This window comes from Saccopteryx bilineata, chromosome 4 (assembly GCF_036850765.1).
Source record: "Saccopteryx bilineata isolate mSacBil1 chromosome 4, mSacBil1_pri_phased_curated, whole genome shotgun sequence".
NCBI lineage: Eukaryota > Metazoa > Chordata > Mammalia > Chiroptera > Emballonuridae > Saccopteryx > Saccopteryx bilineata.
Genome location: NC_089493.1, coordinates 56081728 through 56101242, shown reverse-complemented (window position 1 = coordinate 56101242; position 19515 = coordinate 56081728). Strand labels below are relative to the sequence as shown.

Below are 19515 nucleotides of genomic sequence, written 5' to 3'. Positions count from 1 at the left end.
TATGTATCCTGAATTATTGATGTCACCCCATTAAAAAAATAAAATTATAAAAAAAAGAAAGAAATCTACCACAATTAATTTATCCATACAGATGATAACCAGGTGGTTTCCAGCATGGTGCTCTTATAAACAGTGCTGCTGTGAATGTTCATGCTTATTTATGTCTTTGGGTGTACATACGTAAGAATTTCTGTTGGATGTATACTGGGAAGTGAATTTCTAGGTCATGGATTACATTAGTATTCACCTTTAGTTGATACTATCAACCAGTTTTCCAAAGTAGTTGGACCAATTTATTTTCTCAGCAACAGTTTATGAGAGTTCTAAGTATTCCATACCCTCATGCTCACCTTTTCTCTCTAGTCTTTTAAATTATAGCCATTCTGGTGTGTAGTAGTATCTCATGGGATTTTCATTTTCATTTCTCTGAAAACTGATGAGGTTGAACTCCTCATTTTACACATTTATTGGACATCTGGACATCGTCTTTTGTATTTTGACCTTTTATTTTTATTGTAAATCTTTTTCTTATTGATTTACAGGAATTCTTCACATATTCTGTTGGTTTTATATGCATTGTAAATATCTTCTCCCATTCAGTGACTTTTTCTTTTTTTCTTTTTTACTTTCTGACTTAGTAATTTTTGCTGAACAAAAGTTCTTTTTTTATGCAGTCCAATATACCAATCTTTTTATTATGGTGAATGCCTTTTGTGACTTGCTTAAGAAATCACTGCCTCGCCTGACCTGTGGTGGAGCAGTGGATAAAGCGTCGACCTGGAAATGCTGAGGTCGCCGGTTCAAAACCCTGGGCTTGTCTGGTCAAGGCACATATGGGAGTTGATGCTTCCAGCTCCTCCCCCCCTTCTCTCTCTCTGTCTCTGCTCTCTCTCTCTCCTCTCTAAAATGAATAAATAAATAAATAAAAAGAAATCTCTGCCTCTCCTAAGATGAAGAATAAATTCTTCCTATGCTACCTTATATAAACATTATTTACTTTTTAGGTTTAGATCTAAGAGCCACTTGGAAATATTTGTTTTATATTGTGAGGTTGGGGCCAAAACTCATTTTTTTCCCTATGTGAATAAAAAAATCCAATCTAGTCCAAGTTATTAAAGAGACCATCTTTTCCTCATCGCTCTCCAGTGTAAACACTGTCATAAATCAATCCATAAATCAAGTGTTTATCTACATGCATGGGTCAATTTCTGAACTCTTCTCCTCCATTCTCCAAATTGTCTATTTTTAAGCCAATACTACACAGTCTTATCTAAATTTTCTTTTTAGTTTCTTTCAGGGTCCTTTGGTCTTCACTGATAGTTAAATACCCTAGCTTAACCGTTTCTTAAATAGATGTCTTTTAGGAACTCTTGGTTCTCTTCCCTTTTTTAATATTATACTCCACAGTATGAACATGACAAGAGTCTCCATGATGGGATCTGCAGGTTGAATTAGTTACACAGTTGGTGAATTCTGCAGAAAAACTCATTTGCCTTTTTATTTTTACCCTGCACCAAACGGATCAACATCTTTAATTTCCCATTTTAGATAATAAAATATTTGCAATTTACTCAGTTACTATAATGGCATTATTTTCTACGTAAGAAGAACCAGGTATTAACTGAACACTGTATGAATGAATAGCAATAATGACTATGTCCAACTTTTGTCATTTAACAGTAGATATTCAAGTTTCTAAAAATTATACCTCACCCTCCCAAATACTACCAGACTTCTGTCTAACATACACTAGAAGCTAACTTAGCAAAAATAATACTTACCTCACAGAGAGAAGAGACAGAGCTCTCATGACCATGGTTCTGGCCAGAAGGACCTGCGCAGCGGCAGTCACTCTCCTCAAAGCCACCACGCGGTCGTGAGGGCTCGCTAGGGCAGCTGCCTGCTCACCTAACGTGATTCTCCCAGAGGAACTCTTTTCTACAGAACCATGGCAACCTGAAAAAAAAAAGATTTTGTTTAGTTCTCAACACAAAAAGAAAAAATATCTGAACTACTGAAAATTTTTCTTGTTCTACCTACATTCTAGGCTGCAAGGAAATACAGCAAACCAATGTGATTTGCTTACCTGGAATTTTGTTATACAGAAAATTCCTTGGGAAAAATAGATTATTTCTAAATTAATAATCTATTAAAGAAAAAATATGCTTAAAACTTTTTGGTTTTACTTATTTTGCTCATGTATCACATCTACTGGTATTAACAAATATAGAAAAGATAGTTTTAAATATAGAAAAGGTATGCTTTTTTACACATAAAGGGTCATCAATATTGCCCCAATTCTTTATTTTATATTCCCTACAGCAAAAAGTTACCACACCCTCTCACCCAAGTAGAAAAAGACTGCAAAATAGATTTTAGTCAGTTCTAGGATTCTCTTATCACAAAGCTAAAAAAATCTTAATCATATTTCACAATTTTTTTTAACAATTCACTATTTCATAGAAACAAAAAAGAAATTTAATCTTCATATTTCATTATACCTTCAAAATGTTTTTTAAAAAATTGATTTAAGATACCTGATGTGGTGGGACAATGTTGAATCATTCCTCTTAATATTTATTTAAGAAACAAATCAATACAGACTCTAAGAAACCCATGCCAATCAGCACTTCTATTTACCTATTTGCATCAGAGTTTCTTCCATACTGTTGGTGGCTGTTACCATTGCTACTGATGCTCCCAGTGGATCGCTGTCGGGGAACTGAACTGGTTCTGGTACAATACGTCGGTCATTTAAACCAAGTGGTCCAGCAAGTAATTCAAATTCTTCTTCACCTGTTAGCTTTTCATCTTCATCAACATCCAACATGTCCCAATCTTCTGGAATTTAAATAAAGAGATGTATGGTGTGTGAATATAAACATGATACAATTGCTGGCAATAATTATTGTGAGATATGTCGAAGATACAGATGGACTAAAAGCCCAGGGCCCACATTATGAACTATGGCACCATCTCCTGGTGACCCAACCAAATTGCACAACTGAGGCACAGGGACACTAGAAGAAAAACGGGAGTCAGAGCAGTCAAATCCATCTAACCAAGAGCAAATGTTATAGCTGGAAATGGAGGTTTCAACTAATAAAAAATAGTTATAGGGCCAAAAGATTTCTTAACCTTGTCCATAATCATTAGGGAATGAGTTCTTTCAAGTAAACGAATGCTCCAGATAAATTAATGCTCAGTTCAATTTTTTTTCCTTTCCTCAATTAGGACAGAAATTGAAAGTGTACATATACTTTCCCTACTTCAAAACCAAATGCTACACAGAAATTCACATCCTGTGGTATACCTAGTATTTGAACCCAGGTCCTTTTCCTTTAACTTTTAAAACTAAGGATATTGCTATCATCCTACTTTGAGCTTTTTATGAAAGTTTAACATGTATATAAATACAAACACACAAAGGTAAATTTTAGCAACCAGATGTTAAGCAGAAGGTATACATAAAAATACACGTAAAATAAAGAAGCTCTCAAAACAACTACCTTCATATACACTGTCCTGCTTGCCAATTAGATCTGGAGCTTGTCCCTTGTACCTGCACCAAACATGAAGAACATTGTATTTTTTATATAAAACAGTTAGTACCCCAAAAATGCAAATTAAGTCATTAGAACATTTTTAAAGATCATTAATAAAGCAACACAAAATAAAAAAAGTGTGTTTTATGTTATGGGCTAATGTAATAGAAACCAATAAAAACGATTGATATGTAGGTGGTATAAACATATTTACAAAATGAATGACTATATTACCAAATTACTGGGGAGGTTTCTGGGTCACCTACACCTTTTTAAATCAAAACCTATTACAACCTGGCCAGGTGGTGGTGCAGTGGACACAGCATTGGCCCGGGTTCAAAACCCCAAGGTCACTGACTTGATTGTGGGCTCATTAACATGATCCCAAAGTCACTGGCTTAAGCAAGGTGTCACTGGCTCAGCTGGAGCCCCTGGTCAAATCAATGAACAACTGAAGTGCTACAGCTATAAGTTGATATGTCTCATCGCTCTCCCCTCCTGTCTGTCTCTCTTTCCCTCACTGGAAAAAGGAAGAAAAAAAAAACCTATTCCAGAATACCTTAAAGATTTTAATAGGTGACAATAAGGTCAAATACCCTACTCACTAGAGATTAAATTGCTCTTCAAGGATATAAAAAGATACTATTTTCATGGAAGCTCATTTAATCTACATTTTCATGAAGATAAAGATGTCAAAAATATGATGAAAATCACCAATGGAAAAAAACTGACCATACATTTCTTAAAGGTTAAGGCAAGGATCCTCCCACCCCACAACTTGCCAACAGGTCAAAGGTGAACATGAACTCCAGTGAAGAACCTGCTGAGATACTACTGTTGCTGGGCTACAGGTTCCCAGCTCTGACAGGAACATGAATTCCTCAATCTCTCCTGCCCCCTATTCAGTAATAACAGGCTTTAGGAAAGGTTAAAAAAGTAACTTCTACCATGAAAAAAGCTGCAAATCCTATGTTTTTAATGAGAGAAGCTACCTACTCCTCATTCAGAGGGTCTGAACATCCTTCCAATTTCAAGGTACCTTTCAGAACTTGTCTTGGACTTGGTCTTCAGGGCTAAGTACTTTTCTCTGCAGCTGCCACACAGCAGATAGTATGGATTTCCACTCCCGCATTCACCTCCGAACCAGCCATCAACATAGGAGCCATTGCTGCGGTAGCCCTGGCGGTTTGCGCTGCGCCCGCAGCCTGGGTGATTTCTCTTCATGTGCTGATTGAAGCTGACAACACTGCATTCACACAGCTCACACACCACCACTTCTTCCCTGTCTTCAGACTCACAAACATGCTGCACAAATGATTATATATCAAATTATTAGTCAATTTAACATAAAATTAAGAAGAGCTCATTATTGATATTAAATTAACTACTTTGTTTACAGAGGCTGGAATGTTTGCAATATGTTCATTAACGCTACATAACAAATTTCTAATCAGAATGCACATCAAACAATCTGAAAAGTGTTTTTTTGCCATTCTTCTCTGTAATAATTTATAAAGCTGACTGACTACCCTATGAAAAAGTAAAAATGACAATGTGCCCCATCTCAAATGATTTTTCTGCATTTCTAAGAAGTTATTAGGATTCATTTATCTTATAAACCTAATATGGTAGATACTCTTTCCCATAGAACTTACACCTATGAACTTTCCAGTTTCAGTGCTACAGAAGTATAATGCTAAATAATGTAAACATACAAACCCACCATGTACCCTGGCCCTGGATGGAGGTATTTACAAGTTCTAGGTGGCACTGGTTCCTAGAATAAGGCATTAACAGTGATTAAACATAACCTGAAGGAGAAGAGCATGCATTCAGATAGCAAGATGAAAACAGCAGCCATGTTACACACACAGCAGAGTCAACTGGGACTAGATGCCTGTCTGTAATCTATGACAGGGAATCAAATATTGCCACAGTATGGCTCTATTCATCTAGTCTGGGAAGAGAAGCAATAAAATTGCACAGAAATAGCAAAAAGAGAGACTTTTTCTTATTAGTTAATAGGTATGAAAGTAACATTAACCATTAGAGCCCCAAACTTTACGATGAGATGTAAGACTTTTTGGTGTTAAAACTTTAAGCAAGGCTGTTATTAGTAAACTGTATAAACAAGAGGGCAGGAAAAGAAGTCAGAGCAGCCCCCGCTGCAGTCACACACACCCAGGTAGGCCAATCCAGTACCTCTGGGATCCACATTCCCAGAATATCATTTTCACTGGTCAGGTCTTGTCCAAATATAGCTTCCATCGATTCATCATCAAGATCAATTTCCAATTCCTCATCTAAATTAAAGTCATACAATGCCCCTGGATCTTGCTGCAAAGATATTCCTTCTCTCCGACTTTGATTCCTGTGGGCCTGCACAGAGCGGTATAGTCCCGCTCAGAACAAAACAAAAAAGGTATTTTATTTGCATGTATAAAATAATTCTGAATATTTCGCCAATTCTTAACTGCCATACATGCAAGTGAGAGTCTACCTCAGCTGACTTATTGGATTCCAGACCATAAACACAAAATTTTACCTATCACATGTGTTTCCTCCTCTGTAAAATAGGGACAACAAATAGCACGCACACCTGGTAAGGCTGTTGATAGGTTTAAGTTAAATGATCCATGTAAAATACTTTGTGATGCTTATTATATAAAAAACAATGAATGTGGGCTGTTACTGTTTTATTAGTTTTTTTAAAAAATCAGCCTCTTCATTATATATTAAATATACATCCTATATTTTTTAGAACAGTCTCAATCTCTCTCCAGTCGCATAAATTATTGTTCACTATTTGTGTTTTACTATTTCAAGGATCAAACTCTATTATATGTTCTCTACAATTTACACTCCACATGTCCAGAACATAATCCTAGACATATGTATTTACTAACGTAATGGGGGAATTTATTTTTGTGTATCTAGGGTCTTACCTAATAGTGAAGCCCTAAGGCCCACAGAGTACTTCAGAAAAGCCAGTGCCTACTTCTTTGGCACAGTGCACTTACCAGCTCTTTATCACTTTAAAGTTTTAATTTTAAATATGCATCACTACTTCTTAAATTATAAGTTCCTTAAGGGCACAGAGCATTTATAAAATTGCTCAGTGTCTAAAAGTGACCAGTATAGCTTTCTACACCCAGAGGGAACTTCAGAATAAATCTATAAATATATGCTGTAGTTTCAATTATTGAAAATTATGCAAATGCATAGAAAGTAATATACAATAGTCACTGTTAATGTGGAGGAACTGATGAGTACTCAGTATCATTACTTTACATCTTCTTTAATGTTCCTTTTACATTGACTTTAAAATATAAGCAAGCTATATGATATTTTCACCAAGAGAAGGATGTGAAACATATAATTACCTGCTCTTGCTAGCAATGTGCGAGCAGCTAAATCAAACTTGTGCCTTCTTGTTACTGCTGAGCGACTCCTAGTTGGTGGTCCACTTCCAGAGGCTGCATTCTCTGTGTGATCCAGATTATCAGGGCTATACGTGGAAGTTTGAAAGCAACACAGATTTTTAAAAGCCATCATGAATAGAAAGCATAGGTGCATGCATGCTTGTTTGTGGTGGTCCTTTTCCTCCAAATCTCACCAGGACTAAAATATGATTAAGATAAAACTTTGATACATATATTTTGTCTCTGGTAAAGCTCCTAGGTTTTAAATGTGTCATGTTGCCATGAGAAATAATTTTATATAATATTGAATTATGCCAACAATGAAGATGCTTAATGCATGTTTAATTCAAATGATATCAACGGTCTCTACTAAATCTTAAATGACTAAATACTTAAAATTTGAGGGGATTATAAATCCTTATGTAAGAGAAACAAATATTTCAAAATAAATTATGAAAATATTTACTATGCTTGTCGGAAAAAAGTCTGTATATTACATAGGTTTCAAGCCATGGTAATTATATGATCTAAATAAAAAGTAAAGATTTAAAGTCATAAGAAGTGTCAAAAGAGGAAATTTTAGGAAGAATTACAGAATATTTTGTAATAGCTCATTTTAGGCAAGGCATTATATCACAGAATATAAAAAGGGTATATTGTACAGATAATAAAAAATACAAATATAAATCTATATTAAGATAAAGAAAAGGCTTAAAAATCCATTCTTATCAAATGTATTAATCATTTTTTAATATTAAAATTAACATATTTAATATCTCTTATATGAAATAAAATTATTTTATCAACATGTTTATTTCAGGAATAAAACTTCTCTTAATTTTCAGTTTCCTCTTTCAGATAATTTTGTATACATTTTTTCCTTCTTTTCTTTAAAACATCCATTCAAGTCAAAACATTATGTCATTCTAACCCTTTACAGGGTAAGCTTGAAACCAGTGTCCATCTTTTTATTTATCTCTACTTATCGACTTCACACACTATTAGAATCATCTATAAAGGGGGCACCATTTATAACACACTAAACAGAAATACGGAAGTTGGGAATTTCACCTTTCACTAAAGCCTTCCTCCATTTCAGCAGCATCAGCTGACGGTATGTCTCCTGGTGACTGCAAATAGCAGGGATCATTTGATTTGCCACCACTGCCTAGAACTGCGGCTCCATGCCTTGAGTCTGCTGTGCTGCTGGACTGAGGTTCCTCCTCGTCCTCATGCCCAGGATGCTCTATCATCCACATGGCAAGGACAGTGATGTTCTGGGCATCAGCCTCTCCTCGAGCACCTAAACAGGGGGAAAAATAAGTCTGATATTGACTTTGGCAAAATAATTAGTTATACATGCTATCAGTTAAGAGTGTCTGCTGTGATGCTACTGTAACAAAATCCGGTGTTAAGAATCTTACCATGCCTTATGGCCTTTCAAAAAAATATACTGTCCTTAATAAGATTAGGCTTCTCATATCTGCATATACTGATACATAAAAACTAATTCTACCTGTGGCTTCCATGGCTTTGGCAATCTGTCGGAGAGAGAACCCCATTTCCAGCAAGGGTACTGCGATTGCTGGAGGAGGAGGAGAAGTTGAAAGTCTACTGCTTGGGTCTGACAAGGCTGAGACAAAAGAAAGAGAAGTAAAGGCTTAAGTATCAGTAAATACCATGAGAAAAAGTGTTCTCATAATAACCGTAAGCGTCTTTCTTTCTTTTTAAAAATTGAATTTATTGGGGTGATACTGGTTAACAAAATTAACAGGTTTCAGGTACACAGACAGGCTACATCATCCGTATATTGCAATGTGTGCTCACCTCCCCAACTCAAGTCTCCCTCCATCACCATCAAACGCCCGCAGCCTCTCCACCTCCCCTAACCCCTTTCCCTCCTGCAATCCCCACACTGCTTTCTGTGCCTATAAGTATTTTTCCCTTTACTTATTCCCTTCACCTTTTTCACTCAGTCCCTAAGTTTCTTAATAGTTCCCAAATTTAATAAAATTTTACTCTAGTAAGAATTCACTAAAGGTAGAACTATGATTAACTTTGTTATAGTTTAAGGTTTTTCATAAAGATCAACCTGATAATACAAAGTAAAAATGCTGAAAAAATTTTAAAACATTTTATTTTGAAATAGTTTCCTACTTATAAAAAACTTCAGACTTAATAGATATTTGCAAGAGTACACAAATGATTCTTTTCCCCCTGAACCACTGAAGAACGAGTAGCAAACAATATCTCCTGAATACACTAATATATGACTCCTACAAATAAAGACATTCTCATGGATAACCACAACATAATCATCAAAGTCAGGAAATTAAGAATGTTATTTTCTAATCCAGATCCCATTCTAGTTTAACCAAAAATCCAGGTAATGTTCTTTACAGCAAAGAATCTGATTGAGGATCATCTTTGCATTTACTTAGTTTTCATGTTTCTCTTCAGTGTCCTTCAATCATTTCTTTGTTTTTAAGTGAGACGAGGAAAAATAATAAGACAGACTGCTGCATGCACCCTGACTGGGATCCATCCGGCAACTGAGCTATCCTCAGTTCCTGGGACCAACTCTCGGACAAACCAAGCCACTGGCTGTGAGAAGGGAAAAGAGAAGGGGAAGTGGGAATGGGAGAGAAGCAGATGGTCACTTCTCATGTGTGCCCCGACCAGAGGTTGAACCCTGGACTTCCACATGCCAGGCTGATGCTCTATCCACTGAGCCACCAGCCAGGGCCATTCAATCATTTTAATATTTTGAAGATTACAGGTCAGGTATATGGTGGACTGTCTGATGTTTCCTCATGGTCAGATTCAGGATGTGCTTGTTGGCTGGAGTGCCACAGAACTGATGCTGCCTTCTCCTCATTGGATTCTACCAAATGGTACATGATTTAAATTTGACCCATTAATGGTGATGTTAACTTTGATCACTTGAGTCAAGCTGATGGTATCAGTCAGGTTTCTCCACTGTAAAAGTACTTTTTACCCTTTGTAATTAGTAAGTATCTGTGGTGAGGAGCTACAAGAATCATAAATACTCCATTCTTTAACAGTTTCACTCACTAGCATCCCTTTATGTTCACTGGCTGAATTAGTCATTATTATGATGGTTGACAAATATGGGATTCTAGTATATCACTCTTTTCAGATGCATCAGTTGGTATATCACTCTAAAGCAAAGCTTATCCCTTCTCCATCAGTAAAGGGTTATAGATTTTTATTGTATTCATAAATTGCCTGTTACTACTATTATGATTATTTATTTTGATGCCCCAAACATCCCAGATTTGGCCAGTGGAAGAGAGCCCCTTTAATCTGGTTTTTATATCCTTGAGGTATGTGCCCATCATTCTCTGAGTACTTTATCACTCTCTGGCACAAGCTATCCCGGGTTCATTCATACTAAACCATAAAACTAAGTCATTTCTCCCAGTAAAGCAGGGGTTCCTTTTTGTAGAGAATGGTATTTCAAAGATAAGATTTTGGCACTGGGTGTATTTGCTATTCCTAAAGCATCACTGCCCCCAGATTCTCTCACTGGACAGTGCTACTGGAGGCCCTCTTCATCCTGCATGGCTCTGACACCTGGTACTGGTGTGTCATGTGAACACTTCCCATGTGAACATGTCCCATGCTATGTGGACATTTCCTCACCCACCTTGGACTCTAATGTTCCATGCCAGCCCACTCCCACACACGAGACTTCCTTACCCCAATCTGGTTCTGATAACCCATTCTGGCCCACCATGTCACCCACCTCCCATACTCTGCTGGTATGAATGACTACCTAGGTTGGCCCCACTTAATGTCTTCTGAATTAAATTAGGAAGAAGGGAGATAGGGTGGAAGGACCATAGCTCTCATTTTTGTTTTAAAAATGTCACTTCTGCTACAGTGGTAATATAGTAGTACTGATATATCTGTTGGACTTCGGCTTCTAGCCATGATGTAGTAACAGAGACTGGATTTACCCTCACCTTAAACAACTACAGGCAATATAGGTAAGTGATCCCTGAGAAAAGGGAATCAAATGAGGCAAGGTATACAACTGTCTCAGCTTAATGCCCGGAGAGTTTCCAATCTGCAGTTCAGGGAGGGGAAATTTAACCTAAACTCAGTGCTCTATCTGAACTGAAGAGACAAAGTGGAAAATTCAAGGTAGCTAGGATTCACAGGGTCAAATACCAGAAAGGAGAAAGCTATCCAGAAAGAGAGCTATATGGAAAGAAACCTCCAGAATGTGCAGAGGGTTCTTCTCTTCCTTCAAGTATTCAGATAATGATAATGGCAACTATCCAAAGCTAAGGAAAAAATCACCAGGAAGTAGCAGGCAGAACAATCCTTGAAGCTAACACAGGGTTGGCAAGAGTTTGTGTTACCACAGCCAGAATGATAAAACTTTGTAATGCATAAGGCACTAGATAGAATACTATGAAAGGTACTGATTCAATGGTGGGAAAATATTAGCCCCAAACTAAAGGCTGTCCTGGTCCCACATAAAACTTAAAAGGAAGCCTTGAATGAATCAAATTTTTCCAAGTAACTTAACTATATCCTAGAACAAAGCTAAAATATATTTAAAGAAATAGAAAATATTCAGTACTCAACAAAGTAAAATTCACAACGGCTGGTATTCAATTAAAAAATTACTACGCATGCAAAGAAACAAGAAAATATTATTAAAAATGAGGAGAAAAATTAGTCAATAAAATAGATCCAGAAATGAGATAAATGATAAATTAAGTAGGAAAGAACATTAAAACAGGTATTATATATACAGTTGATCCTCCTTATTTGTGGATTCCATATTTACAAATACATGTTCTCATTAAAATTCATGTGCAACTTCAAAATCAATATTCATTGTGCTTTTGTCATAACTCATATGCTCAAAATGACAAAATTTCATTCTCGCATGAAATCTAGGAGCACATTTGTTTCCTGTTGAGGTCGAGCAAGGTGCCCTGTGTTCTTATTTAAGGTCTAAAACTGTAAACAAGTGTCCTTTTTATGGTCTAGTAATTGTCACTTTTTTGTATTTGTATTTTTGTGCTTTTTATTGGTGATTTCTATTTAAATGACCCCCCCAAATAGTGTTGAAATGCTGTCCAGCATTCCAAAGTAAAAGAAGGCTATAATGTGCCTTCTACAGAAAATATATGTGTTAGGTGAGCTTCATTCAGGCATGAATTATGGTGTTGCTGGTCATGACTTTGATGCTAATAAATCAACAATATATATTAAATATAATGTTAATAAAAACACACATAAGACAAAGTTATATACTGATCAGTTGACAAAAGGTGACCACGACGAGAAGAAGTTCACAGAAACTTAGTAGCCCTGTATTTTATCTTGGAGCAATGATTCATTTTCTGTTAATTCAATGTTCAGAGACTTTACAGAACTTAACTATTCTTGAGAACTGATTGTTATTCTATGTACCTGATAAGGTAGAAGAAAAACTGATCATGTTAAAAAGACATAGAAGATTTAAAAAAACAAACAAAACCCACATCAAACTTCTAGAGCTGCAACCTCAATGCTGGAATGGAAAATATACACTGGATGGGTTAAGACAGATTATACACTGCAGAAGAAAGGAGTAATGACCAGAAGACACAGCAATAAAATTAATCCAAGTGAAGTAGAGATTTTAAAAATATAAAGGAACTGAAAAAAGAGAGAGAGAAAGAGAGCAAAGCATCAGTGATTGATGGGATTTCATGTAGTTTAATATACATGTCGCTAGAGACACTGAAATGGAGGAATGGAACAGAAAAAATCTGAAAAATATAAGGGGTAAAATATTTCTTAATTTAATGGCAATTATAAACCCATAGATCCAATAAACTCAACAAACCCCACACAACAAAGACTATGAAGAAAACTATACCAGAGGAGATCATAATCAAAGTGCTTAAACCCAGAGATAAACAGAATTTTTTTTTTTTTTTTTTTTACAGAAACAGAGTCAGAGTGAGGGACAGACAGGGACAGAGAAAGATGAGAAGCATCAATCATTAGTTTTTCACTGTGACATCTTAGTCGTTCATTGATTGCTTTCTCATCTGTGCCTTGACCGGGAGGGCCACAGCAAACCGAGCAAGCCCTTGCTCGAGCCAGCAACCTTGGGTCCAAGCTGGTGAGCCTTGCTCAAACCAGATGAGCCCACGCTAAAGCTGGTGACCTCAGGGTCTCGAACCTGGGTCCTCTGCATCCCAGTCCAACGCTCTATCCACTGCGCCACCACCTGGTCAGGCAGAAAAATCTTAAAAGCAGAGAAAAGGGGATATTAAAGTTTGAATGACAGAAGACATCAGTGGAAACAATACAAAGCAGAAGACAAAATCTAAAAAAGGAAAAATAAAAGTCAATCTAGAACTCTATACCAGTACAAATATTCTTCAAAATTAAGGTGACTTTTTCAGACATACAAGAATCAAAAGAATTCATCACCAGCAGCCTGTTACAAGAAATGTTAAAGAAAGACTTTCAAGCAGAAAGAAACGATACCAGATAAAAATCTGGATCTATATAGAGGAATAAAGAATCTCTGAAATGATAAATATGTGAGTAAATATAAAATATATTTTTTAGTTTTAAATTTCCCTAAAAAATAATTGGCTGTTTACAGCAAAAATAACAATTATTATTGTGCTTTATAACATGTATAGAAGTTAAATGTGCAAGAACAAAAGTACAAAGAATTTTGTGCTGATCCACAATAGTTAACCACCCTGACATTGTATGAAAAGCACTGGTGTTTAATATAAACCTAAAAGTAATTTCTAAAAATACAATACAAAATATAGCTAATAAGCCAACAAAGAAGAAAAAATAAAAATCCATTTAATCTAAAGAACATAGGAAAAGAGAAAAAAGGGAACAAAGTATAGATGAGATAAACAGAAAAATGGTAGATTTAAGCTTATCCATACCAATAATCACATTAACTAGCAATGGTCTAAATATTCCAATTAGGCAAAAAAATGAGGTTGGATTAAAAAAACAAAAACAAAACAAAACAAATAAGACCTAAGTATAGGCTACCTTTGAGAAATCACTTAAAATATAAAGACAAATAAATTAAAAGTAAAATAATGGGAGAAGATATATCATCCAAACTTAATGAAAAAAAAAAAAAAGAAGTAGCTATTTATATCAGATAAAACAGGCAAAGAATATTACCAGGAACAAAAGAGTCATTTTATAATGATAAAGACAAGAATCCTAAACATTTGCCCTGGCCAGGTAGCTCAGTTGGTTAGAGCATCATCCCAAAACTCCAAGGTTGTGGGTATGATCCCTGGTAGGGCACATACAAGAATCAACCAATGAATGCATAAAGAAGTGAAACAACAAACAGATGTCTCTCTCTCTCTGTCTCTCAAATCAATCAAAAATTTTGAAAAAATGAATCTTAAATGTTTATGGACCCAAAGACAGAGCTATAAAATAGATAAAACAAAACCTGATCAGTCCCTAGCCAGCTAGCTCAACAGTAGAGTGTCAGCCTGGCGCATGTGGAAGTACTGGGTTTGATTCCTGGCCAGGGCACACAGGAAAAGCGCCCATCTGCTTCTCCACCCTTCCCCCTCTACTTTCTCTCTGTCTCTCTTACCCTCTCACAGCCAAGGCTCCATTGGAGCAAAGTTGGCCTGGGCTCTGAGGATGGCTCCATGGCCTCTGCCTCAGGCACTAGAATGGCTTCAGTTGCAACGGAGCAATGCCCCAGATGGGCAGAGCATCGGCCCTCGGTGGGCATGCCGGGTGGATCCTAGTTGGGCACATGCAGGAGTCTTATCTTCCTGCCTCCCTGCTTCTCACTTCAGAAAAAAAACAAAAAAAAACAAAAACCATACAAAAAAAAACCTGATCAGTGAAAAAGAAAATAGACAAATCCACAATAAGATTTCAACCTCATTCTCTCAATAATTGATAAGACCAAAAATCAAAATAAAGAAGACTCAGACAATACTATAAATCAATCAGACCTAACAAATAGTTTATAAAACATTCCATTCAATAATAGCACAATATACTTTTTCCAAATGCATGTGAAATATATTTCAAACAGATCATACATATTCTGGGCCATAAAACAAGTATCAAATTTAAAATTTTGAAGACAAGTAAATTAAATTAGAAATAATAGAAACATATCTGAATAATTCCCAAGTATTTGGAAACAAAACACCATACTTCTAAATAATGTCAAAGAAGATATCAATGGTAAATTAGAACACACTTTAAACTGAATGAAAATGAAAACACAGCATTTCAAAATGTGTGAGCTGCAGCAAAAGCAGTATTTAGAGGACAATTCATAGGACTAAAAAGCATGCCTCTATTATAACAAGAAAGTATGTTTGCCAGATGGGATGGATATGGGGAATGGATGAAAAGGATGAAGGGATTAAAAAGTACAGATTGGTAGTCATAAAACAGTCATTGGGATGTAAAGCACAGCATAGGGAATATAGTCAATAATATTATAATAACTATGTATGGTGTCAAGTGGGTACTGAGCATATGGGGGGATCACTTCATTAAATAAAAGTCTCACCACTATGCTATACATTTGAAACTAATATAATATTGAATATAATATTTTATTCAACTAATATTTAGTTGAATAAAAATTCAACTATAACTGAATTTTTAAAAATATTTTAAAGAAAAGTCTAATATGACTGATGTATAGTACACTATTTCTCCTCCAAAGAGTCATAATTCAATCTATAGATTCAAAATAAAGAAGACAGCTCAGTCTGATGGTGCAGGCCCCCCCCACCTTAGTTAAAATCACTGTTTTACCTTCAATGAAGACAAAACACATATTAAGTCCCATACATTTGGTATGTCAAGAGGTTTGGGTGTCATAGTGCATAACAGCATACACACCTGTGCGGTTAGCTGGCCTTGCTGACTGGGAATCAGGAGAAGTTAAGCTTTGCCTCCTCCCTACTTCATCAGAAGGAGAGGTTGGTAAGGATGATATTGGAGGAGTCTGGGCACGCCGTGTAGGAAGTACTGTAGTAGTTGGGTAACTAGAGAACATTTGCCTTTAAGAAAACAACAGTGGTTAGCAAAAAATCCAATTACAAAATAAAGGGATGGGCAAAAGTAGGTTTACAGTTGTTCATACAGAAAATACAATAGTTAATAAATAATAACACAAGAATAAACTCTGTTTCACATACTCACAACTATAAACCTAGTTTTGCCACACCCTGTGTATACATCACAGTCTTATAAAATAATATGCGACCTAGAAAACTACACAAGTTAGCTATAATTAATTGGGGAGAGAAAGACAAAAATCATTAACTCATAGGATGCTTTTACTACACAAGCAATACTACTGTATCATTTGTTCAGCAAAATGCCAACAACATACCAGGTAGGGAAATATAGCAACTAACAAAATAGATTTTTAAAAATTCCCGCCTGCAGAGAGGTTTCTTCTGCTATAATACCAAGATGACAGTGGTATTTTGGTAGGCATATAGAAGTTACAGAATAAAAAAGTTTTAAAGATAGAGAACTTAGTTACTTCAAATATAAATTCACTAGCTAGCCATGTTTTCACATCAATTCAATGTAATAATCTATAGGCAAGTTATGGAAAGAAAAAATAACTACCTAGTCACCTAGTACAACTGAAATAGATGTATAAGAATGATATGCCAGCTGTTAGAGAGGGCAAGGAATAAAGCAGCAGCCCCTCTCATGCTGTGAAGGCAGACATTAGCTAAAGAATAAAGGCCAGGAAGCTGCTCACTGACTGATGACTGCTCTTTCAATTTGTCCAACAGAACTAATAACTCTTTAAGCATCAAGAAAGCATTGTCGCCACAGTCAAATCATTGTGATAAGATCGTATTTATGTAGGGGGTAGTTCCTGATTTTTTCTCATGTAAATGATATTCAGACAGGCAGAGACAACTGTAGCTCTAATATAGTCTTAGCCGGTAACAGGGAAATGAAGCCTGAGAAGGAGTCACAAGGCCTGGTGATGTCTCTGGGAGCAAGGGAGTATTATGATACCACTGAATCCCATGCCTACACTACAGAGCAGGAAAAGCATAAAGGAGTCTCAGCACCCCTGATCCTCTGTGGAGGTCTTGAATTCTATTAATTGCTAGCGAGATTAAAAACCGTATTAGGATATCCTACCATTTCTCCTCTCCTGAACAGAAGTACCTTCAGAAACTGTTAATCAAGTGAGAGAGCTAAGAGTCAGAAGAGGAGTGGGGACTGGGCACACTGGGTAGCTAATAGGATGAGGGCTCCTCCTGCCCAAAACCAGAGCAGTAATTCCTAATATATGGCCACTGCATCAGAATCACTGGGGAAACAATTCAAAGGCAAACTTCATGTGCCCCACCCTCTCAGGCCTACTAAGAGACCTGTTGGGAAATTCAGCCCCAGAGCTTTAAAAAACCCTCCTGGAGGCTCTTGTGAACACCAAAAATTGAGAATCATTACAGTAACAGCCACTCTCTCTTCTACTCTCTAAGATGTCAGCCTACATACTGGGATATAATAATGAAGGGAAGGGGAAAAAGAACTAAGAACATAGGAGACTATCCTTCCTCCTTCCCTTTCTTTCACTTAAGCCCTAGTGAGAGAGTCACAGAAAAGCCTCTCCCTAGAGATCTTCTCTCAGGGTTTTCATTTTGTGTATAGATCTGGCTAAACTTAAGCAAAAAGAAACTTAAACATTATCTAAAAATTTAAAATCTACTAAAACAGGGTTGGCAAAAGAAGCATCATAAGAGATGCTCTTTCATTTGAAAAGTATACTTGGTTGATCTTATAGTAAGAATAAAGGAATTATGCATTAAAGGGAAAATACCTGAGAAAAGAAAATTCTTTTAACGAAAATTAGCTCCTTCTTAAAGCTGTAATAGTCCTAATACAATTATTTATTTTTTGAGGAAAAATATATTCAAAAGCCTAGCTCCCCACAAAAATCATTAAAAGGAGACAGAGTGCTAAAGTTAGACTGGCAGTGGCATGCCTGGTTAGAGCTGGGACCACCATTAATTGGCTGTGAGACCTGGGGCAAGTTGTAAAACTTTTTTTGTTTGTTTGTTTTGTTTTGTTTTGTGTGTATTTTTCTGAAGCTGGAAACGGGGAGAGACAGTCAAACAGACTCCCGCATGCGCCTGACCGGGATCCACTCGGCACGCCCACCAGGGGCGATGCTCTGCCCACCAGGGGGCGATGCTCTGCCGCGACCAGAGCCACTCTAGCGCCTGGGGCAGAGGCCAAGGAGCCATCCCCAGTGCCCGGGCCATCTTTGCTCCAATGGAGCCTTGGCTGCGGGAGGGGAAGAGAGAGACAGAGAGGAAGGAGGGGGTGGGGGTGGAGAAGCAAATGGGCGCTTCTCCTATGTGCCCTGGCCGGGAATCAAACCCGGGTCCCCTGCATGCCAGGCCGACGCTCTACCGCTGAGCCAACTGGCCAGGGCCAAGTTGTAAAACTTTTGAGAGACATTTCCAGCTACAGTAAATTAAGTTTGACCATATAATCTCTTAAGTTTGACCATATAATCTCTTTCTAGCTCTAGAAGGCCTTGATTTAGTTGGGCGCACTCTTCATAAGAGAACAAACGGTGTGTTCATAACCATAGGCATTAAATATGGCACACTTTAAAAGTCAACTTCCTTACCTGAGGAGACTTAGTGGCATCACTCCTGGGGACTCAGATGCAGGCACTGTTTCTGTGTCAGTGACTGGAGTGGTGGCAGTTGTGGTGTCCTCCAGTGAGCTGCTCATAAAGGAAGTTGTGCTCGAGGCTGATGGGCTAGTGGTAACTGGGGTCTGCGCCTGCTGAGCTTGGTCACTTTCTTCAGCTTGTTGATCAATCTCTATAAACCCAGGTAAAAGTTAAGAAAGTAGTAAAGATTTGTTTTCTCAAATGTGACATGGGAATAGAAAACTTTTCATCTATAATTTGGAAAGTTTCTAAATAATTTCATAATCATCAGTTTCTATAAAAGATTTACAGAAAACAATGTTCTAACTTATATACATTGTATTCACTATTGTATTCCTAATTATAGACTTTACAGACAAAAATAAATGTAACAAGCCCTTGTGATTATTCATTTCTTTTTTGTTAGGGAAAATAAAACAAAAAAATAATCTCACTTATGCATGTGATTATCTGACCAGAATCTCTAAAGTTATTTGATCATCAAAACTGTACTTCTTTAGCACTTTGATTTTGATGTCGATCTTTAGCCTTTAAACAGGCAAAGATGAAGACATGTAAATACAAGAATATGAAAACCTAGACAGAAACTCCAAGCTCTAAAAAGGGCAATGCCTTACAAAATAAATTACTCCTAAATGTAAAATAAAAAATTGGTACAAAGATAGCTAATTATATTAATGTTTGCTAAATTGCCACATACTTTCATAAATACCACGATCTTAAAGTTCCTATTATATGCATCAAGCACCTCTCTGCCTATTTACTGTCTAAGCTAAGGGCAGAGTAAAGGAAACGAAGGGAAGAA

At 36.7% G+C, this 19515-nt stretch overlaps 1 protein-coding gene across 9 annotated transcripts in view; it reads right to left on the bottom strand.

Annotated features, from left to right (window-relative positions):
- The window catches only part of HERC1 (HECT and RLD domain containing E3 ubiquitin protein ligase family member 1), a 235788-nt gene that overhangs the window by 57798 nt on the left and 158475 nt on the right, over nucleotides 1-19515 (bottom strand). For 7 of the 9 annotated variants that reach the window (XM_066274158.1, XM_066274165.1, XM_066274163.1 and 4 more), the window contains exons 39-48: nucleotides 18663-18861; nucleotides 15887-16047; nucleotides 8484-8600; nucleotides 8039-8270; nucleotides 6929-7053; nucleotides 5727-5947; nucleotides 4585-4850; nucleotides 3510-3562; nucleotides 2641-2841; nucleotides 1782-1956 (exon numbers count right to left, since the gene is read on the bottom strand). In XM_066274158.1, the coding sequence (XP_066130255.1) occupies nucleotides 1782-1956; nucleotides 2641-2841; nucleotides 3510-3562; nucleotides 4585-4850; nucleotides 5727-5947; nucleotides 6929-7053; nucleotides 8039-8270; nucleotides 8484-8600; nucleotides 15887-16047; nucleotides 18663-18861 (1750 nt within the window). The remainder of the gene's footprint in view (nucleotides 1-1781; nucleotides 1957-2640; nucleotides 2842-3509; nucleotides 3563-4584; nucleotides 4851-5726; nucleotides 5948-6928; nucleotides 7054-8038; nucleotides 8271-8483; nucleotides 8601-15886; nucleotides 16048-18662; nucleotides 18862-19515) is intronic. The other 2 variants (XM_066274161.1, XM_066274162.1) reach the window with 2 other exon arrangements.